This window comes from Chelonoidis abingdonii, chromosome 2 (genome assembly GCF_003597395.2).
Source record: "Chelonoidis abingdonii isolate Lonesome George chromosome 2, CheloAbing_2.0, whole genome shotgun sequence".
NCBI lineage: Eukaryota > Metazoa > Chordata > Testudines > Testudinidae > Chelonoidis > Chelonoidis abingdonii.
Window position 1 is genome coordinate 235,260,766 of NC_133770.1, and position 23,597 is coordinate 235,284,362.

Sequence of the window (23,597 nt, forward strand, 5' to 3'; positions counted from 1 at the left end):
AGTGGCTTAAGCACTGCTTGCCAGATACTTTTTAAAAACGTATTTCCAGCACATATCCATAAGGATCTTTCTGGGTTTACTATATGTAAATTATGAAAAATATTAATGATCCGTGAGTTATTCGTTTTTCAGTGATATATTTCATGTCGCCTTTGGTTATATATCATGGCAGGTGTGCTAACTGGCATCGGGGGTTTTCTGAGGCTCACAGTTACTTTCTTTAACCGTAGTTCTTTGAGATGTGTGGTCCCTATCCGTATTCTGTTACCCTACTTTGCTTTGGCTCTTAACTGTGATTTGCAGTAGAGAAGGAACTGGAGAAGCCCACCCTTTATGCCCCTGGTTCAGAGCACAAGAGGACAGAGTGTGCAGGTCCATGCCAACAGACCTTACTAGAAAGAATCTTCCAGTCTTAAATGCATGGAGCATATATATACCTATAGTGGATTATAGATAGGGACCACAAATCTTGAATTCCATCTATGGAAGGTAGGTAATCTCTCTTCATCTATGTATGAGTAACCTGAATTTATAGGTGGCATAGCCAGGGACAAAGATATTTATTCTTTTCATAGGCTGTGGGGTGAAGTTGGTCTCCTGGTTTCTGCTGTGCTACAACTTCTCCTAAATCAAAGAGAATTTTGAGGGAATAAAAGAAAGTGAAGAATATATATATTTTTTGTGTGTGTTACATCCAAGTATGAGCTCCTTGTATAGAATTCTGAAGTTGAAAAAACAAAGTGGTACACATGCAGTGTTCTAGAATGCTGCTGGGTTTTGGCCAAACCAAAAACAAAGTAGGTTCTGTTAAATGGATGGGAAATGGTGTTTTATCTTAGGGCTGGGGGAAAATCGATCTTAGATATGCAACTTCAGCTACATGAATAACGTAGCTGAAGTCGAAGTATCTAAGATTGAATTACTCACAGTCCTCATGGCGCGGGATCGATTGTCTGCGGCTCTCCCTGTCGATTCCGCAACTCCATTCGGGTTGGTGGAGTTCCGGAATCGATGCAAGTGCGTTCGGGGATCGATTGCTACCCGCCTATACGGCGGGTAGTGAAGACGTAGCCTAAGGGAAAAAAAAATTGATTTATAACTCAATCTATCTGAATTGATTTTCATGAAGACAGCAAAAGGCGCTTTCCTGAACCAGCCCTTTGTCAAATTTCAGAATCTTGCTGAAAACAATGAAAATATTAGAGCTGTTCCAAAAAAAGTATAAGAATTTGATATAATGGAAGTGTTAGGCAACCTTAAATAGGGGGTCATTCCTGTTCCTACTATAAAAATGTGTGCGCTCACGAATCAAAACTAAGGGTTCTAAAACAATGCCCCATCTGTAAAGAGTGTTATGTCAATGATATCTTCAGCTACATAACACTGGTGTTACTAGATTTCTAGTTGGTAAATGACCCTCCCTTTTTTTTTTTTTTTTTTTTTGACCCTTTAAATGTTGGTAAAATGTTTAATTGCTTTTATAGCTTCAGTTTCATGTGTAACTCCTACTGGAATGAGCCTTAAGGACATAATTATCCTCTTTAAATCTTAAACTGTCTTTGCCTAACCTCTAGTAAAGTTTCATGAGTTGAGGGTAATTAAACTCTGCTGTCAGTAAAGTTAAGTATTTGATTCATTTTGAGAGAAGGGTGAAATCAATAAGCTGTTTCCCTGTTCCTTGGCTACTGTAACAGTGCTATATGCTTACACCTCTAGGGGGAAAGGTTTTGCTCTTTGTTCATACTGTGGTTGGTAGGTATGCTTAGTGACAAATTTCGTGAAACTTCCTTTGTAGATTATGCACACACTATTTTCATTGGCCCAGTAAACTGGATCCACATTTGCTATTGCACCAGTAGGTTAATGTACTATTCTTGTGCAGACTTTCTCAAAACCAATCAATTTAGTCAGTCAAAGAACCTAACTCTTAGGATGAAAAGCTAGCAGTTACCTCCATAGCATGTGATGGCGTGTTTGTCTCCCTTGATTCTTACTGGTATTGGGAGCCTCTTCTAATATCAACACTAAAATGTGTAATCAGATAAGCTGAATCTTAACTCAAAATCCTAGTATAAATAATTATTCATTCCATAATATCATTAATACAAATTTTACAATATTCTGAAAATGAATTTTTTGAAACCATTTTGTAGACATCACCTTTATTCTCGTGTCTTAACATGAGCTTCTAAAGCATCTTTCATCTAAGAGGTTCATTTTCTAAACAGTGAATTAATCTGGTCAGGTTGGTGGTATTCTTGTTTTTTTACAGGTGGGGAAACAGCTGTGCAAAAAAAGACAACTTGCCCAAATTGTCAGTCTATGGCAAAATTGACAACAGAACCCAAATCTCTTGGCCTACCAATTCTGAGCTTTTAACCACTAGATGATGCTTTCACTAGTGAGCTGGGCCCAAGTATATACTATTCTTTCTGAATTAGAAGTTCACTAAACAAGCAGCACTGCCATATCTTCTGAATTTATAATTTCATATGTAGCTATTAATTAAACAGTTTTGTCCGTAACTGTTTGTATGGGATTGGGAGAAAAGACAGAACATTAGTATATTAAGGGATTCCAATTTTCATTGTGTATTAGGTTAATTTTATTTCCCAATTTCATCTTGAAATGGGAAGATAAATGGACTTTACTAATTTATCTTTTAGCATCAACATTAGTGGGTTGTCTGCTCTGTGTATTGGTATTTGGAGTACTGCTCTGCACTAAGCCGGGTGATGTTTGATATGCTACTGTAATTAAGATGTGGGTAGGAGAAGTGAACTTTACTGCTAGACGAGAACCTGAATGAACAAGGGCGATTCTAAAACACTTTTAAGTGATCTGAAGCATTGCTTGATTTAAAAAAAAAAATTATTGGGGTATTTATTAATTACAATAACCTGGCTATAAAAGTGTTGAGCATACTAAATAAAGACTGCTAGTTCTTAAGAAGACCAACCAAGGCCTGACAGTGACTACAATGTCACGTCGAGATTATGAATGTGATGCTGAAACTGCCTCCTTCCAACTTAGGCTATATGTTACAGACTGGAACTTCAGTGCCTAACTTGAAAGAACATATTTTTATGTTGGGGGAAGAAGTAGGAGGGTAGCAAGAAGAATATAATTCTCATCCTTCCAAAAGAACTTTCTCGTTTCTAGACATAGCTGCAAAAGGGTTTTGATTTTGCTACAGCTACTGTGTTCAGTTTTATACTGAGATAAATCTTTTGCAACTAAGATAGAAGCACACAACTTATTATTTACAGGAATTATATAGCAAAACAACTTACACTAGTTCTGAACACTTGCATTAAGGTGAATAGGTGTGATTTTTTTCTTGTAATATCAGCCTAACTATTGTGTTGAATTTCCCACAAAACTACTTCAAATTCTTCAGTCTTATGTAACATTCCTTCAAAATATTTGTCTGGAGTAATGGCAGTTTGTTATGAGAATTCACCCAGGCAACTTCCATTAGGTTAGCAAAAGTTGCATAGCCAGCACCTGTTGTAAATAAAGTTGAGAGTAAACCTTCTGTTTATGTATACTGTTGGAATAACCAGCGGGATTTTCTAGTGTTAGGCTCCTTTTTAATCTTGTGTTGGAGCAACTGAAAAGTCCAGCTTACACTATAAGAAAACGGATAACCAAAATCATGTAAAAACAGACCATTGGCTCAGGTCATACGTCAAAGACATGAGATCAAAAGTAATGGTGAGATAGTTTGTGTGTATGTCAGGCTTCCTTTAGTGTGTCCATCCTTTTCCCCCACCTTTTTACTTAATGTTTGAGTTCTTTGGGCACAAGTATGAAAAGTGCAGGGTGGGAATTTCATTAGTATGTTTCTTGCCTCTTGGACCATAGATAACTGAAGTACAACCTTTTCCATTGTGCTATAAATTGGTGTCAGGAACTTTCATAGAGGTGACTATGGGTTGGATAAGTGCAATCCATTTGAAATAGAACTCTGCCAGCAGGATGGTGAAGATGTTGAGCTGAGGTCATTACTGTGATGAATTCTATGTCCAGTTTGTCCCATCATGTGTTGATGGCAGTACAACTAGAGCTGGTAAAATCTGTTAACTTGGGAAGTTTTGACTACTCTATTCATAGGAAAAACATGTCAAGTTAGGATGTGTGCATTGCTAGATTTGTAATGTGTAGAATTCACCCTAAATTCTTTAGCAGTGGTCTTGCACAGCTATCTTAAGCCAGGAGTCCTCAACACTCTCATACTGTGGACCAGTTCATAATAGAGCTGTTTTGTGGACCATCCCATGTATAAAATGGCTGTGGCAACTACTGCAATAGCTTATGTGAAAAAGCAGCTTGGAAAGTAGATGTATATTCAGCTGTCTTAGTGTCTTTTCTTGCTCTTCATGTCAATTTCCCCTCCTATCAGTTCTAAGGGTATGGCTACACTTGAAACTTCAAAGCGCTGCCGCGACAGCGCTGTGAAGTGCGAATGTGGTCTCAGCGCCAGCGCTGGGAGAGAGCTCTCCCAGTGCTGCACGTACTCCACATCCTCTATGGGTGTAGCTTGCAGCGCTGGGAGCCGTGCTCCCAGCGCTGCGGCACTGTTTACACTGAGGCTTTACAGCGCTGTATCTTGCAGTGCTCAGGGGGGTGTTTTTTTTCACACCCCTGAGCGCGAAAGTTGCAGCGCTGTAAAGCGCCAGTGTAGCCATGGCCTAAGTCTTTCAGTGCAAGCAAGGAGAGTCAATATAGTGTGATAAGTCAACTCTTCATAGCCACCACCAAGTGTTCAGTGCTTCACAGACCACAATTTAGGAATTGTAACTCCCAGTGCTCCAGGCAAGTATCAAAGCAAATGTTACTACATCCAACTACTGCAAAATGTATCCACATGCTTCCTTGTTTGGGGATCATTTGCAAACCCAACTAATTTCCTTGAATTCTTTCCACTGGCTGTCAACACTGTAATGGGGAGAATTATCAGCTGCTTGTGGTGGTGACCCACCTAAACCATGATTGGGTTGTATCTTCAGCTCAGCTAAATAGTGGGTTAATGTGCTCTTGCAATGATGGCCTAAGAATATAGAACTGGGGCCTATTGGAGGACAGTTCTAATCATTCTCTCATGATCTTTAGGACACCGTCAACTTGAAAGTAATTTGTCTGAAAATTTTGTACCAGTTGTAAAACACTTAAGATTACTTTAAGTTAGCAAAAATAATTTTCTGTTTTTCAGTTTACTTTGGGCATCTTGACAGAACTTTGTGTATAGCTAGTTTTACTACTTCCCATTTTATATTCAATCAGTTTCTCCTTTTCAGAATAAATCCTTATCATTCATAGGGGATCAAAAAATTGTTTTAAAAATAAAATGGCATTTAAAGGATACCCACATTTTTTGTTGAAGTATTTCCCTGGGAAAATGACTAAAACTCTTATGCTGTGATGTTGTAGCCGTGTTGGTCCCAGCATATATGAGAGACAAAGGGGGGTGTGATATCTTTTATTGGACCAACTTTGATGAGAGAGACAAGCTTTCAAGCTACACAGAGCTCTGCTTCAGGTCTGGGAAAGTTACTCAGAATGTCATAGCTAAATACAAGATTGAATAAATTGTTTAGGTGAAGTGGCCTGTTACCGCTATTTCTTGCTCAAAAGATGTTAATGAGACATGGCAATGTGTCCCCAGATTTACAAAGTTAATTTAAAGATTTTCAAGATTAATTATTACCCTACCCATTTGTAAAATAGTTTATAATATGTTAGCCTTCTTTACAGTATTTAAAGAAAATGTGAAAACTCTTCAGAATTGTTCTTCTCAAAAAGTTTTGCCTTTTCCTTATATTGTAAAAGGGACCTCTGAAAAAATTAATTTGTAGCAAATTAAATCAGCTGTCACCCTGGAGCCTGAAATATTTACTATGGTAAGTATTTGAGGTCTTACTACTATTGTATCTTGTAAGTGAATGGCAATGAATAATGCTATTTTGCCTGAACACTTATGTATGATCAGATTTACCCTTGCTCCAAAAGATCTTGCAGTTAAATTTAAGATGGTGGATTAGGAGCAGATGAGAATGAGGAAGGATTATTTGGAGAGAGATTGCACAGAGGGATTTAAAGAAGGAAGAATAGTCTTGCTGGATGACAGTGAGTTTGTACCCATATTCCAGCACTGGTGCATCTGTACTAGTAGTTGATTAAGACTTTATGGGTATGTCTATGCTGAAATCGAGGGTATGATTGCAGCTCATGTAAACATTCTCATACTATGTTAACTAGTGCAGCTAAAAATAGGAATGAAGACATGGCGACATTGATCCAAGTGTGGGCTCTAGTAATGACTACGTATCGAGGGTTCTGGTCAGGCTTGCTCAGCCCGCAGTGCTCTATCTACACCACTATTTTTAGCTTCATTTGCTGGATTATAGCTAGCATGGGTATGCATGCTCCAGCTCCAAGCACACCTTCAATTGCAGGGTTGACAAACACATAGTGGTGAGCCCTGTCTTCTGATTCTTCCAGCTTTGCATCTGGACTATTGCTATTACTGTTTTTGCTAGTGTTGACTAGGCCTGAGCATGTTCGAGATGTAGGGGGCAGCATGAAAGAAGGCCCAAAACAGAGTGGTATGAAGGCAAAGGAATCAGGAGAGTGAAAGTTTTAAGAACAGCATATGGAGTGAGAGGGGTGGTAAAAGAAAATGAGCATAGATATTTAGGTAAAAAGTCCTATAGGGCCTAGTACAGGTAAGTAAAGATGAGGAGCTAATGAAGGGATTCAAAGTGATGGGAATGAGGTATATATTGTATGTGGAGACTTAATCTCCCTGACGACCTTGCCATCGAGCTTGAACCTACTAATGACTAATCTCCATGGTTAGGGCCCTACCAAATTCACGGTCCATTTTGATCAATTTCAGTGTCAGAGGATTTTTAAAATAGTCATGTCATGATTTCAGAGACTTAAATCTGAAATTTTGCAGTGTTGTAACTGTAGGGGTCCTGATCCAAAAGAGGTAGGGGGGGCACAAAGATATTGTAGGGGCGATCATAGTATTACCACCCTTGCTTCTGTGCTGCTTTCAGAGCTGGGTGGATGGAGAGCGGCAGCTTCTGGCCGAACACCCAACTGTTAAGGCAGCTCTGCTGCCAGCAGCAACACAGAAGTAAGGGTGGCATGGTATGGTATTCCCACCCATATTTCTATGCTGTTGCTTTCAGAGCTGGACCCTCAGCCTGCAGCCGTCCAGCTTGGAAGGCAGAAGCGCAGAAGTAAGGGTGGCATGGTATGATGTTGTCACCCTTACTTCTGTACTGCTGCTGGCAGGGTGCTGCCTTCAGAGCTGAGCACCACTGCTCTCCAGCCACCCATCTCTGAAGGAGTACAGAAGTAAGGATGCCATTACTGCAACCTCCTACAATAATCTGCTGACCCCTTTTTGGGTCAGGACCCCCAGTTTGAGAACCACTGGTCTCCCCCGTGAAATTTGTATAGTATAGGATAAAAGTACACAAAAGACCAGATTTCATGGTCCGTGACACATTTTTCACATCTGCTAATCTGGTAGGGCCCTGGCTTTATACAGAACTCTATTTTCCTGATGTGTTGCTGCTGTCTCTTGTTGTCTAACCTCTTGGCCCTACTGCCACCTCTTTAATAAGAGGTCTGAATTCAGTCACTGGATGCTGTCTGCATCTTTCTGAAGAGAATAGCTTATCTGTTAGATGGAGGAGATAAAACTTACCAGAATTATACTTGTTATTGAGGAAAAGTATTCAGCAGTAATTTGCTTAAACCAAAAAGTTTGGATCTGTATCATATTGTCCCGTAATTTGGGGATGGTATTGAGAGCAGTTCAGATTTTGGAGTCAGGAAACTAATTGGACACTTCTTCTCAAGTTATATGCCATGATTAACAGATAAGAGTCCAAAAGTGTAAATAAAATGTGGTTACCCTAGATGTGCTTCATAGAGTCTGAAGGGGCTCCTGGAGTCTAGAAGAGCGCCTGATGCAAATTAAAATGGGGTTTCTAAGCTGTCAGAGTAAATAGGGATTTTTTTAATTCTGGTGTTTATATCTGACAAAGTTAGCTGAGTCAAGTCACATACTCTGCTGCTCTTACTGTAGAGCTGAAAAGCTCAGTATCTCAAGAGGCTCCTCTGCCAGGGAACTGACACTCATGTGCTATCACTACTTAAGTATAGTTCACGTTGTTTCAATCCTTGTTAAGGCACCAGAAAGATTGTCTCCTCCTTAATTCCCCACCATTTCCTCCCCCCTTCGCTCACACTAACAGTCATTGGATTAATTCTGCATGCTGTCCATCCTGCCACTTTACATAACAGGCCTCATTTGAGCCATCCATCTTTTCTGAGCAGTAGAAAATGAGTTTGGATCTAAATGTGTAAACATCCATGGAGCACAAGCTTCTTTACTTTTAATTTATTAAATCTTTTGAGCATCAAATGTTTGTTTGCAAATTAAAAAAAAAAATAAATGTGAACTCCCGGGGTGAGATTGTACAGATCCGAAGAATTTTCTCAAATAAATACCATATTTGTGTGAAATTTGTGTCAAATATGGCTGGTCTTTAATTTTATGAAAACATTTTGCCATCAGACTCAATTTTTGAGTGTCAAGTTATTGTTTAATAAATTGTGTTTTTAAAATCTTTGAAGATTTGAGAATCTCCACATTTGCTCTAATAAACAAGATTTTAGCAATGTCCTGCATGGTCATATTGAATTTTAATGACATTGATTAACTGTCGAGCAGTGGGAATTGATGAGGAAATGTCCATAGTAAAATTAAATGGCATTGCTGAAGACAGTAATGCTGGTTAGGGAGGTGACTAGACCCAGTAGTCTGTTGTAGTAGTATTAATGTGAGCTCCAGGTTTTTTTTCACATGATTAAAACGGGCCATCTGTTCCTTGTTAAATGTTTACAAAAACAGCTTTTCTCTAAAAGATTTAAGGAGATGTGGATCTAGTAAACACTGCAATATTTCTGAGCACCTTTTTCACCTTATTTCAAATAGTACCAAAAATAATTCTGCCTGCATATCAAACAGGATTAATACTTATTTGTATTTAGTCTTTACTGGTTTCTTTCATGTGGAAGATTAAATTCTGTACCAAGATGCTAAATTATGGCCTCATTTATTACTAAAAGCAGTGGGGGGGGGGGAGCGGGGGAGGATGATTTGTGTTCTGAAGTGTGCAGGTAAGTTTTTTCAATCTTTTTGTAAAAGTATGTAATACATACAGTTTTGTAATTTTTCATAAATGGAAAACAGGGTTCTGTCATGGGAAATTATGACCCTGGAGCTGCATATTCAATGTAGATATAAAGATGAAGAACTATTTGAAATAAGTCCCTATGATAGGTTTAAGCCAATATTTACTGGTAATAACCTGTCCTACCTTCCTTTTCTTCTCAACCCTGTTTTAAAAAAAACAATTCAGACAACAGTTTTAGGGTGGAGAAATGCATCCTTTATGCTGCCTCTGATCTCTCGGCCTCCTCCCAGATTTGTGCTGCTCCAACACAGCTTTGCACTAGGGAGCAATGTGGGGCTGTCAGTCAGGGTTATCAAGTTTGGTGCAAACATATTAACCCAAAATGCACAGAAAATTAGACTTAATCACACCCACTTTTGAAAAGTATAATGCTAAAAATTAAGATCATATTGATATAATTTTTAAACTTAAAACATTTGCAAAGTAAAATGAGACAGAAGTAATATGAACTGAAAACTAATTAGAGCAGGCATAGCGTGTTTCACTAATGTATGCTTTTGAGGTATGAAAATTTCTAGCAATATAGAAATGTTTAAATGTATAAGGTATTTTATTTTGTTGAACTGGGATACTTATTTTTAATTCTCAATAACCCAGTATTGTGAATAGGAGTTGGTATAATTTTTTTAGATTTTTGGCTTTCCAATTTCATACGTAATTTGTGCATGAAATATATAAATTGGGTATATGCTTTTTTGAGGTAGTGAGTGGGACTGAAAGAACATGGAAGTCTACAGGTTGACATCTTACAAAACTTAATTCACTGTAGTTTTGAGAAGTTCTTAAAGGAATGAGATCAGGAACAATATTTTAAACATTTTAATGTAAAGTCTTGACATGAGGCAGAAAAGTTAAATTTGTGACAGCAATACCAGTCATTTTTACACCATTGTGCATGGGGAAAATTGGAGAGAATGTGAGCCTCAACTTCAAATATCCTGGTTTTTACTGATCTGTTCTAAATCTTGCCATTTCTAGATTGACTTTTTTCAAAAGATTAAAAATCTTTCAGGAGATGGAGAGGCAAGCTGAGGCAGGTATATTTTTGGATTGCACAAAAAGTCATGAAAGTGTGTGCGCGTGCATGCACACAAAAATAAAATAACTTTCATTTTGAAATCCGTGGCTCAATCCTGTGAACTTGGCTTCACAGGCACATTTTGAAAAGTGGCTAAAATTTAAACATCCTCAGTCTTGTAGCTCATTGAGCAGATGCACTGAAAAAACTTTATTGAAACTGTTAACGTTAGTGGCTTGTCTGGCTGCAGGGCATTTTTTTTTTAAATTCCTTGTGAATCACTTTTAAAATAACTCTAATTTGGCTCCAAAATTAGATATTTTAGCTTTTGCAAAACTTAAGATCAATAGAAAAGTCTGTTTTTAAAATTCCATCACAGCGTTTTTAAACAAATATTTCTCCTTGGCATTGGAACCAAAACCAGAAGCTCTGAATATTTACCAATGAAACTGATTGATTTAATAGAGTTTAATTGTCCAGACTAAGAGCAGTGCTAAAAGCAATCAAGTGGCAAAAAAATAAGCAAGGATGTTTCAAGGGCTTGGACATTGCTGTCTGGATAGTACAACTCAATCTACTATCTAAAGTGTGATTTAAAAGAAAAAGTCTTTGTGATGATATCCAAAGGCAGCAACCTGGAGGAAAGCCTAGGAGGAGTGTTCACCACCCTACTTTTCTGAAAAAATGGAAAGCAGATTGCAAAGTAAATGAACAATGGAGAGAAAAATTTGAATTACTCGTATACCTTACAGGGTTCTAAATTCACTGTGTCGTTCAGGAAAAGGATCTGAGTGCCATTGTGGGCAGCTGAGTGAAAACGTTGGCTCCATGTGCAGTTGCAGTTAAACAAGGTTTTAGGATAGGTATAATAGAGAATAATATGGGGACTATTGTAATACTTTTATGTAAGTTGATGGAGTATAACCTAACATCGAATGCTGTGTGCAGAAATGGTTGCTTATCTTTTTTTCCAAAAAAAGGGGGCAAAATTAGAAGGTTCAAAGATTGATAAGAGTGGAGTTATTCCTTTGTAAAACGCTTTGAGAGCTATGGATGAAGAGCACTATATAAGACTTTGGTATTTTTATTATTTTTCAGAGAGGAGATGAATAAGATGAAATGATAAAAGTACATAAAATGAATGGCATTAGAAGGTAGATCAAGAGCTTCTGTTTTTTGTCTCATAACACAAGTACAAGGGGACATTCAATTAAATTAAAAAGTGACAAATTCAAAACTGATAAGGAAATATTTTTTTCACATATGTAATTAAACTGTGGAAATCATTACGAAATGGTGATACTGAGGCCAGAAATTTTGCAGGGTTTAAAAAAATAAAAAAAATAAAAAGATTGGACACTTGTGTGGGTAATAACTTATAAGAGCTATTTGTATCAATAATAGTTATCACTAATGTGAACAGAGATTTTTGGAAGGAATATTAAACCTCATGCTTCAAGGTGGAAGCCAATCTCCCACAGGGATTTAGGAGGAGACCTAATGTACAGGCATATCTGCCTAATTTCAGGTTGTTTGCACCTTCCTCTGAAGTATCTGTTTCTACAGTCAGATACAGGACTATATGGACCACATGAATGGTCTGGTGTGGTAATTCCCACGTGTCATCCTGGACTATGTTTAGGGATGCCATGTTGTATATTGGCCTCTATCGGTAAAGTGTCTGATAAATTTGAAACAACCTGCCCTGCCGTTTTCTCTTAAACTAAACTCATTCTTCCAAGATTATCTCTCAACCATCCCTTTCTCCTGCTGTAGCAGAAAATCAATAGTACCTAGAGGTCTGTACTGAGATCTGGTGCTCCACTGCAACAAATACTTGAGACGTTCCCTACACCAAAGAACTTAGTCTAAGAGATGCTCTGTGATCGTGGGCAATTGTCTTCAAGTCATTGTTGTAGCCAAGAATAGAACCTTGGTCTTCTGTCTCCCAATCCAATTTCCCTTCTTTTCAACCCTCTCCTCACTTCTCTGCCATGAATAGTTCCATTTCCTACGAGGTGATATCTAAGGCTTTCCCAAGCATCAGTAGAGTAAAAGTGATATTTTTGGTAATTTCATTGCAGCTACTTTGGAAAGTTGTGATCTGCAGCAGAGGCACTAGCTGTATCTACAATGGGGGGGAAAACACCTCCCCCAGTCTATGCTAGTGTTTCTGTGGTTACAGCCACTGGTGAACTTAATGCAATGCTAGACCATTAATAGGATAAGTGCTGAATATTCTGAGTGTACATACAGCTGCTAGGACAGAACTACTTGGATTTACATTCAGCAGCTTATTCTAACAGCCACGGGGAATTAAAACCCTGAAATAAAAAAACTTGGATGGCAAAATAAAACGTGTCTATATTAGGAAAATTTGGCATGCTATCCATAATTTAGACTCCTGACAAAACTGTAACATACCATAGGTCCACATGCATTTGTTACATATTAGGTCCTGATGGGTAATAAACTGTGTGTGTGTGTGTACACACACACACACACACTGGACTGTTCACACCTTTACCAGTACTTAAATGGCAGACCAGCGTTGGAATTGCAGTCAGACAGTTGCAACTCTGAAACACACCCAACATCTCAAAGAAAAAAGTGACATTACATACAGTTACACAAGGCTTCTTGGCCCCCAGAAGAAATATCCACCTCACTACTTATCGTCCCATACTTTTTCCATGGCTCAGTGATCCCTGTCTTCCAAAAGGCTGGACCTCAGAAAAAGCCTGGTGTAGGGCCCTCTTCCATCTGGAATCAAGCCTGTGATCTCATTCCCTCATCTTGAGGGAAAACAATTCAATGAAACAAAACCCAAAAAGAAATAGGGAAGGCAAACTACACAACAAAACACAAAGTTGTAAAAGTAATATAGGGAAAAGCAGTAATATTTCTCCTTAATCCTCCGTGTCATAGCAAACTCTGGATGATCGAACTCTGAGCTGATCTAGTAGGAGATCCCATGGGTGTGGAGGGAAGCTAGTTGCATCTGCATTGATAGTGTGATGCCATGGCATGACATAACTCCTTGTCTTCACAGCATTTGTGTGGATAGTTGTGTAGGGCAGAACTATCTAAAGCACTGAGTGGAACAAAACAAAAACAAGAGTAGATGCAGACATTCTATACTTGCTGCAGACAATCATACCAGGAACTGTGAGACACACACAGAGTGGGCAAACTACGGCCCAGGATCTGCATCTGCCCTCCAGACATTTTGATCCAGCCCTCGAGCTCCCGCCAGGGAGTGGGATCAAGGGCTTGCTCCACTCCACGTGGCTCCCAGAAGCAGCAGCATGTCCCCTCTTCAGCTCCTGTGCGAAGGGTTAGCCAGGGGGCTCTGCACACTGTCCCTGCCCCCCAGTGCTGCCCCTGCAGCTCCCATTGGCCAAGGAGCTGCGGGGCAGCACCTGCAGACAGGGCAGTGCACAGAGCCGCCTGCGCACCTCCGCATAGAAGGCAGGGGGAGATGCCGCTGCCTCTGGGAGCTATTTGAGGTAAGCCTGTACCCCTGACCCCCTCCCGTGCCCCAAACCCTCTGCCCGAGCCCTGATCCCTCTCCCACCCACTGAACTCCTCAGTCTCAGCCCGGAGCAGCCTTCTGTGCTCCTAGCCCTTCATCCCCAGCCCCACCGCAGAGCCCGCGCCCCCAGCCAAAGCCCTCATCCCATCCTGCATCCCAACCCCCAATTTCATCAGCATTCATTGCCCACCATAGAACTTCTATACCCAGATGTGGCCCTTGGGTCAAAAAGTTAGCCCACCCCTGGACATGTATAACACATAGGCAGTGCTTTTGAGGAGTGCTGTGTGAGAACATGGTACACTGCGCATACTCAGAACAGCGTGGATGTTTTTGTATTAGTCCTCCTGTGTGCCCAATCTGCAGAGCATAAGAGTCCATTACAACCCCACCTAGAGAACCATGGCTCTTTAGCATATGCTGTAAAAGATCATGCTCTTAGCTCTAGAAATCCTCAGTTCAATCCTTGGGATGTTGGTCAAAATGTTGATGTCATGCATGCACTAGTGTAAATGGCACCGATGCAGTTCTCTTGTGTAAATGTACCCTGTATTTGTGTCCTATTAATTTTCCAGTTGTATGTATAGAAGCCAAAGTTAATACTTGTTTTCAGATGACAAAAGTCCCAGATTACGCATACAAAATAGCTGTTACCAGAACATGGGAAAATCTTATATGAATAACCTTCATTTCAGAGATGGACAACTTTAGGATAGCAGAGGGCCATAAAATCCACTAAAAACCCCTTTGTCAGGCCATACAGAAAACAACCTCCCTCCCTCCAAAAATTAAAGGTTGAGCCAGATTGCTGAGGTATGCAGTCTTTTAGTAAAATTTCTGCTGCGTTATCAGCACAGATTACCTCTGTCCCATGCCTCCGAGCTCGTTACTGCCTACCCATTGATGATTTGGGAGCTGAAAGCCAATGAGGTTTCAGCCAGGGCCTTCACTCCCCACCCTCCACCAAGCATAGGAAGTAACCAGAGTTAGGTGGCATGGGATGGAGTTGAAGCCTGTGTTGAAGGGGAGCAGAGTGGAGGTAGAGACAAGTCATCATGGCACCCAAATTGGCTTGGCTGCCCCTCCCTCATGCCACCAGGGAAGGGGCTCTGCTGTTACACCACTCAGCTTATGATGCTGCTGCTGCCCCTCCCCCCCCCAACTTCCCAGCCCCCAAGAATATATTCCCCAGCTTCATATGGTCAGGCTAAATAAAACAGCTGGTTGGCGGGATGAGGCCAATGTCTGCCTTATCTTTTCATTTTTAAGTCTAAATTAATTTTATTTGGTGTATGAAATGTTGTTGTGGATTTATACCATTTTATGCAGATTTGTTTAGTTGTGAAGAATTTTATACTTGCAATATTCAGTACTTTATAGCTGTTCTGCCACAACCTTAAAGCAGCATAGCAGTGCTTATAATTATTGAACAATATTTGTTTGAAATGTTACCAACTAACGTTACCTTCTGTTTTCTCTTGTCTCCCTCCATGACCTCTGAGCCCTAAAATATAGAGCTCTAAGTAAACAATTTTATGGACAACAAATGTGTGTTTTTATTATGCTATACTAATTTAATGCCTATTTGTATTTCTTAGCATTCTCCATCGGAGCCCTTTGTAGAGAAACCAGTGCCGGATATGACTCAGGTTAGTGGACTGAATACCCAGCTAGTGAAAAATGATGATTACCTGCCATCGATTGAACAGCAGCCTCAGCAAAAGAAGAAGAAAAAGAAAAACAATCACATTCTTGCAGAGGGTCCCAGTAAAGGTTTTGGTAAGGAAGGTTTTCCTGGTGGTCTTGACAGCCAGGATCAAACCAGGAACTCATTGGATTGTTCCCTGGAAGAGAAAAAGAAAAAGAAAAAGCCCAAGTCAAAAAAGGAACCGAAGGATCCTAAAGAACCCAAGGAAAAGAAGGAGCCTAAGGAACCCAAGCCTCCCAAAACCCCCAAGCCTCCCAAAGAGCCAAAGGAAAAGAAAACAAAAAATACCACACCGAAACCCAAGACTAGCAAAAAGACAAGGTAGGTCAGGAAATCTCTTTGGGTATGTGATAAGTTGGCATTCAAAGCAAAAATAATGTAGTGTGTGTATTCATGGAATTTTAAAAAAAATAATGCAAAAAGACTGGAGGGGGGAACATTTTGTTGGCTAGGGATTATACCAATTTTTAACTATTTTGCCTTTTCTTAAAGGGGGGAGGGCAAAAAACCCACACAGCCCTAAGTGAAATAGTTATGCTGTTACAAAAATTGTAGCTTCTCTAACCCTGTTTCCTAGTAGTTGCAACAGAAGAATTATCTCCACTTGGTATCATGATTCTTTTTAGGGTCAGGGTTAAAATCCTAGTAGGCAACATAAGAGATCAAATCGCAGTACTGTACACAGTCATTCCAAAGCAAACCACCCCCCAGTCCCTGTTTCCTCCACCCCCCCCCCCCCGACTATCATGAGTACAAATGTTCACTGAGAAAACTGAGAGGGGAAAAAGACATTAAAACTGATTTTTTCGTTTATATCTAAAATTTCTTACAACTGTTCTGAACCTGTTCCAAACATCTGAATCTATTTTTCAAGAAGTGGCTAATGTTAGAAAATATATAACTTCCAGATGGAAGCATAGCCAGACCTGGTTAATCCAAATCAGTTTGCAGAATCCATTTGTATTAAGATTAAAAACATTTTGATTAACAAAATCAAATACAGCTTTGCATGTATTCTGCAAGGTTGGTTACTGTTTAATTCTTTCTGATACAGATATATGGATGAATGAAGCTCAGATATTATGGACTTCTAGTAAGAATGAAAGGTTCTTTGGGTGGATAGCAAAACTAGTATTTTATTGAAGAATCTGTATAAGTTGGCAGGATGAAATGTACTGTAAAAGCTTTATTAGCTTTCCAGTACAGTTGAACCTACTTATAATTTACAAAATTTTATATATAATGTTTGCTGAAATGATGGGTTTATACATACAGTAGTTTAATTTTCGGTTACATGTTACCGAATCTAGGTACTGGACTGAACAGCTTTCCCACTGTATCCTTTTGAAACTAGAGGACTGTATCGGCTAAATGAAAAGATTAACTGTTTGCATGGGGACAGGATATTCACAGTTTTTGGGTTTTGTGAGATTTTTTTTTAAAAGGCCACAAAGGGAAAGGACTATTATGATTATCTAATTCAACCTCTCACCATAACATTGGTCTCACCCAGCCATTTCTACATCAAGAAGTGAAAGACATGAGATTTATTTGAAAAACGCTTCTCACTGCCAACCTTTTCAACTAAGTGCTATGAATATAGTTTCTACAGACAGTCTTTAAGAATTTAATAATGCTTAACAAACCAAGGTTAGAAAGAATTTAGTTCCAAAATATGTTGTTTCCTATGAATTGAGATTGACATCAGGCCTCAACATTTGAGATGTCACATAACCCAGGCTGATAAGTCTGTGCAGGTCACCCCAAGTGAAGTCATGGGACAGCACTTTGGGGGCAGGGGAGTAGACTCTCCTTCCAGGGAACAGAGCTGTTCTCTTGCATGCCTATGGGGGTGGAGAGGGTGGGACTTAATTCTCTTTCCTCCTCCCTTTGCAGTACCCCTTGTAATTGGAAGGGTGAATTTTGTAAAACTTTTCATAGCTGCAAAGTGCTGTTCTTCCCACTTAGTGGGAAAAATGTACCTGGGAGCATGAACAACACTTGCAGCCTCTTACCCCAATAGGCAGGACTGTTCAAGAAAAGTGTACTTGCCCAGTCAGTCACAGCCTTGATTCATTGTTGCCAAATGTACTTTTCAAATCCAGTTTGTCTGCTTTGATAGCTTCAGTATCTAGGAGGTAAACTTTGTCGAAGAACCTACTGACTTGGGTGGGGTGTGTGTGTAACAGATTAATAAGGAATATGACTTCTGTGAAAAATATTTGCCTGCTTTTGCCATGCAAAGACTGGGAAATCTGTCCAGTAACATTGGTAATTGAATCAGTTTTAAGTGAATCAACAGGATAAACCAATAATCTGAGCCACAGTGCTTCAGATGGTCAGAGGAATCTTAAGTGATGTATCTTGGTCTTGCTATAGTGCTACTCCACTAGGAAGGATATAACATCACAATAGCAGAGATGACTAAAATGGATGCACCTAAATGTAAATTCTGAGTGGCAAAGGATAATTACATAAATCAAATATGTGGTGCTGAAGGTGATGGGGTGTTTTGGTCGTTAGTGCTTGTTATACTGTCATAGTAGCTTGCTCCTAGGCATTGGATTACAGTAGTGCCAGTTTTGCATTTTGGAAAGTTTATATGTGATACTGGTTACTTTCAACCTCAAACTGACTTGAGTTTTATGTAAAAAGCCATTTTCTTAGGGGATGGAATAAGTGTTTGAAGTGAGAGAAAATTCAGAGACAATCAGCGGTGTCTCTTTCTACATACAAAATATGAGGCATTTCCATTAATCAAATTCGGTTGGAAAAGGGTAGCCCCTTTTACTGGATTGTTCAAAAAGTATCTCTAAGTAGACAGTACACAGGCAGAGACAGAAACTACCACTGAAGTGAAAGGATGAAAAAATGAATTGAATTCAATTATAAAATGGGCAAAATACACTAAAGTAGCAGATTATTCTAATCAATATGCATACTTTATTAAAACAGCACATCAGAATTAACTAGCCATGTAATCCTCTTATTGACCATGAAAGTATAGAAAAATCTTGGAATCTCCCCTCCTCCTTTCTTTGGAGTAAGCGTTGAAGAAATGTGTAAGCTGTGTGGTTGAGATACACTGCAATCACATGGTGAACAAACAGCTGAATAAGAGAAGAAGTTGACTTTTGTAGTGCTCTTGTGAAATACATTTCCAGTGGCACCCCAGAAATCTAGGAAACTTCAAAATACTTCAAAAATGAACTTCACTGTACAGTTGGTACTTTTGGAAAGCAAGTCCGTGGACTAGGATGGCATGGTTTAACTTCCTGTGGCTGCTAGTCTGGCCCTAAAAAAGCAATAGTTAAAATGATATACAGAAATGGCGGCTGGAAGAAATGAAGCCCCCCCTCCCCCACCCCCACAGTTCAAGATCACTGTAGCCATATAAGAGACAGTGCAAAATTTTGAGCCCTGAGTATAGATAAGATAGTATCCAAAAACATTCTTTCAGTATATTGACTACATGTGCGCCAAAGGTTGTGGGTCACTAAAGTCTGCCAGTTTTCCTTTTTAGTCGGGTAGCCCAGGTTACTAAAAGAAATTTGTTCATCCCTACTGCCATTTTTTCTATTAGTTATTTCAAATGAGTATAAAACATCTGAAAAGCTTTTTGGTTTTTCTAAAAACTTTTAGAAAATGTTCCACTATATCCCAGGCTGTACAGAAATTTTGTCAGTGCCAGCATTTGAGGGAGAGGAAGTAGTAAGTTTTTCTGTCTCTGTCTACAGGAAACCATCCATTAGTTTTGAGGAAGATGGGGAAATGGGAAATGTGCACTTCTGAAATGTCCAGTATCTCCTCCTAAAGTCCATGCAGCTCTCCTTAAGGCAGTCACTTAAGGTGCAGTATGAGAGTCAGATGACTTGGTTATTACATGGTTGTTTGTGACCCAGTTACAACGTGGTTAACAATTCTAGTGTGGACACTTTAACCTAGACCCAAGCCTTTAGCCAGTTATGGGACATAGTCAGCCCATTCAACCGACCAATATCTTGAGCCGGGCATGAGATAACCATGTTGTAACAAAGCCCCCTGGCCCTTTAGATTTGTATTGCAGAACAACCCTCTGCAGGGCCGGCACCAGGGTTTTTGCTTCCCCAAGCAGCAAAAAAAAAAAAAAAAAAAAAAAAAGGGAAGCCGCAATTGGCAGCTGCTCCACTGTGCCACTTTCTTCTTCTGTGGCAGATCCTTCCCTCCAAGAGGGACTGAGGGACCCGCCGCTGAAGAGCCCGACGTGCCGCCCCGAGCACCTGCTTGCTGACCTGGTGCCTGGAGCTGGCCCTGGCCCTGTGCAAGGGACACAATTAAGTTTGGGAGGATTTGTGTTTTAAAGCTTTCTCTATACCTATTATCAGGAGGACTAAACCTAAGCAAAATGCCATAATAAAGATGAAGTCTAGGGCAGCATCCTGCTTATGAATAAAAGGAACTGTTGGCTTTTTCACCCTCACAGCTCTTGGACCCTGCTGGGGGAGCTCTTGTCTTTTGTATCACCTTGACTAATGAGTGTTTACTAAATTCTGAATTATTGTGTATATCTAACTTATTGCCTTCTGGGATGAAGCTCCTCTCTCCTTCCTGCATTCCAAAGCTACTGGAATGAGGTGGTGTTAATGCAACATTCTCACCTGTAGAGGATGGAAACAGACTTCCATCTCCACCAGAAATGGGAGAGAAGATCATTCATCCCTGCAGGGCACCCTGATTCCTCTTCTGCTTGCAGCACATAAGCAGAGCACCAGTCACATGACTCATCCGCTTTCCTTGAGTGCATGCCTGCAGTACTTTGGGTTGGCATGCCGCTCCCCTACTCTGTTGTCAGGTGGACTGGGGAGCAGAACTCAACTGTGGGACAGGGTTGTTGGCTAAATTCATTTTCCAGGGCAAGTGGTTGCATGTTAATTTTTTCAGATTTTCCTTTTATTGCAGGGTTTATTTTAGAAATTTGTCTGTGGGCTAGTGTCGCACAAATGAAAAAAGAAAGGGATCAGAATTTTAACCATAGGATTTATTTTTTTGGATTTTTAGGCAACAATAAGAGTACCCATCTAATGTTTTGGTCAACCTTGACCCTCTTTTACATTACACTAATGAATAAACGGACCAGTTAGTAATCCCCGATCAGATTAAATAACTCAACAGAGTACATTTATAACAAGAACTAGTTGACCTTCCTGCTCAGTCCTTTGGAGCCTGCCACAGTGTTTTTTGATACTTTCAAGTTGCATGATTCAGCAATCCCAGTTTGTGATGCATTGACCTGGCTCTTCTGGTGGTGGTTATTGTCTGACTGACAAAAAGCTTATTTTGTTGGGACGCACATTGTCTCCAACTTTAATTCTTTCTTCTTTGTTGTCACACTTTTTTCCTCTCGTGCTGTATTTCTTTTATTATTATTGTCCCCCATTGCCATTCTGATGGTTATGCTGCTAGTGATTTTATATGGGATGGTATGATATGCTGCCTTAAGGAATAAGAACATTCAACACAAAGTTAGTATTGGATACCGGATTCCAAATCATGGAATCTGAAATGATGCCTGGTGGTGTGTATGCTTTAAATAAAAGGGCTATTTTTAACAGCAAATTCTGATTTTTGTTTTTATTTTTGTTTGTTTGTTTTAAACTGTGCCAAGTTGATGCATTCTGCTCGGTGCCTGGAACCACTTAGCCTGTGAGATCTTGTGCATGTGACCTAAATATGTACAAGTAGCCTATCTCATCTTGAGTTTATTCCAAAACATTAGGCAATACCATCCTGTACATGTTGATATTTAATACAGGCTTCTAATGCATCAGTCAGTTTTTAGCTGTCTAACATTGGTTTTAGATACCTAAATTTGTCTTTAGGCATCTAACTTTAGGCATCTACATCTAAAAGTTGGGCCCTAAAATACCTGAAGTATCTAAACTCTGAATGGGATTTGTTTTTTATTAGCAGGTGGATTTAACTAGTTAGGAAGCAAAGCAGGTTGTAAGGGATCCACTTAGCAGTTATGAGCATTGCACCTGATTTGTGAACCATGGAGAGGAAAGCAAGATTGTTGACAGCTTCAGGAAGTGTTTGTTCCCACCCACCAGGTGAAGTCACCTCCTAGTGGGCCTGCAGCATGACTACAGTATGAATGCAAATCGTCATTCAGTTCAGAGACTGAGCCTTGTTGCTTTTGTAGTTTCCTTCACCCTTTCTCTTCTAAATGATATAGTGGATAGATTTTAAAAAAATAATTGCAATTATTAAACAACGGAATCTGCAGTTTACTTGTTCACTAAAGCCAAATATAGGACTTGTAGAAAAATTGCTGTAATAAAGCCATTTAGATTAGATTATTTTTCCCCCACGTGAATAGTACTTTTATATGTACCCACTTTCAGCAGCCATGGCATGAAGATGATTTGAAATCCTGTCCAAATTACTTGGTACATATCTCCTATTACTAAGAGAGACTTGCGGGAGTTGAAGCACAGCTTATATATTTGGGTCATAAAAGGCACATATGAAGGTGTTTAGCTCACACCCTCTACTGTTACTAAGAGGGGAAGGTCTAATAGAGTTCAGAAAGAAATCTTTGTGTAGTTAAATCCGCTACAAGTACCTCACTGGGATGCATGTTCTTTGTCTGAATCTTCCTGTGTGATAAGCATTTGGAGATGCTGTACGACTTGAACAATTTGTGGACATTCCATAGAGCATTCTTAGGAAGGGCAGACAGAGAATCACTAGCACTTTCTTGTCTTTCAGGAAACTGATATTTTATCAAACCTGGGCTGTGCTATTCTTCAGGACATTAAGCCTGTTATTCATATGTGATCGTGCACCCAGGGCATAGTAACTACTACTAAATTAAATTGTATGCTTTGCTCTGATTTATAGAGGTCACCAGTGAAAAGCACTAGCCTGTCAACTTACTTTACCTGGCAATGGTTCAACTCTCTGACAAGCTTACCTTTGATTTAAACAAATTTGAGAAATATGTAAAGTTTTGGAAGCAGTTTTGCACTGATTTGATAAAAGAAACCACAAAACGCTGCAGCGCAGGTGTTGAGAATGTTTGAAAGCTGATTGAGAGAAGCAGATGGCTTTAGTCAGTGGCATCCAGCCAAAAGAGCAGGTGCTGGTCATGTGACCACTGGTTACCAGGGTAATCTGATTGCTCTTGGCGTGCAGATGAAAGGAAAGGGGCCCAGTGTTCAGCTGTAGTATTGTATAATTTGTGGCAGTTAGAGCGGAAATAAATGCTGGAAATGGAGCCTCATAGTAGGGGAGACTTCTGTCCATGTGTAGCATGCACACTAGGATGGTTGGAAGGGGAACTGTTTTATAGATTATTTTTTTAATGATTTGTCTTATGTGGTTCTTTCAGTGTTACCAAACTCTTTAGAACGTTGTCAGAATTGAGAGATTTTTGAAAGCTAAACTATATTACTGTGCCCTAGAATTTTGCTCTAATTAAGTTGTATTTTTAAATTTCCCAATATATTAACATGTCAACATACAAAAATTTCTTGTGAACATTGTTTTTAAATATATAACCATGTTACAAAACAGGAAAAATACACCCTAGAAATCCTTAAAACCAAAACATGGTGTAAATATATTTGTATGATTTGTTTTACAAATCTTAATATTAATATGCTCTCATCTGATAAATGCTTACGTCAGTTCAAGTTTTGAGTTTCTTATTAGAAGTTACAGAATTGAAAATTACCAAGTTCTTTCTTCCAACTAGCATCCCTGATATGCAATTATGAATTTAAATAAATGGAAGCTGTTTTAAAGTTCTTGAGATGTCTGCATATTTCAGTTTTTCACTTAAAACTCAGCATATGATTCTACATTAAATGTGTTTTTTTTAAATGTTTCAGCATAAATGTTAGCCACTCTTTAAAAGCAATCATCTGTCAAACCTGCAACAGACGTGGAGGGGAAAAGGACACACATACAGAACACACAAATCTACTTAAAACTTCAAAAATTGAGGACATTTTAAATTGCTCATAAAATTTCCCCCTTCAATCTTACATTTTTTGGTGTCATTTAAGA

General features: G+C 39.4%; 1 protein-coding gene across 3 annotated transcripts in view; it reads left to right on the forward strand.

The window, feature by feature from the left end:
- The window catches only part of CHD7 (chromodomain helicase DNA binding protein 7), a 187,941-nt gene that overhangs the window by 106,023 nt on the left and 58,321 nt on the right, over positions 1 to 23,597 (forward strand). For all 3 annotated transcript variants that reach the window (XM_075063037.1, XM_075063039.1, XM_075063038.1), the window contains one exon: positions 15,436 to 15,866. In XM_075063037.1, the coding sequence (XP_074919138.1) occupies positions 15,436 to 15,866 (431 nt within the window). The remainder of the gene's footprint in view (positions 1 to 15,435; positions 15,867 to 23,597) is intronic.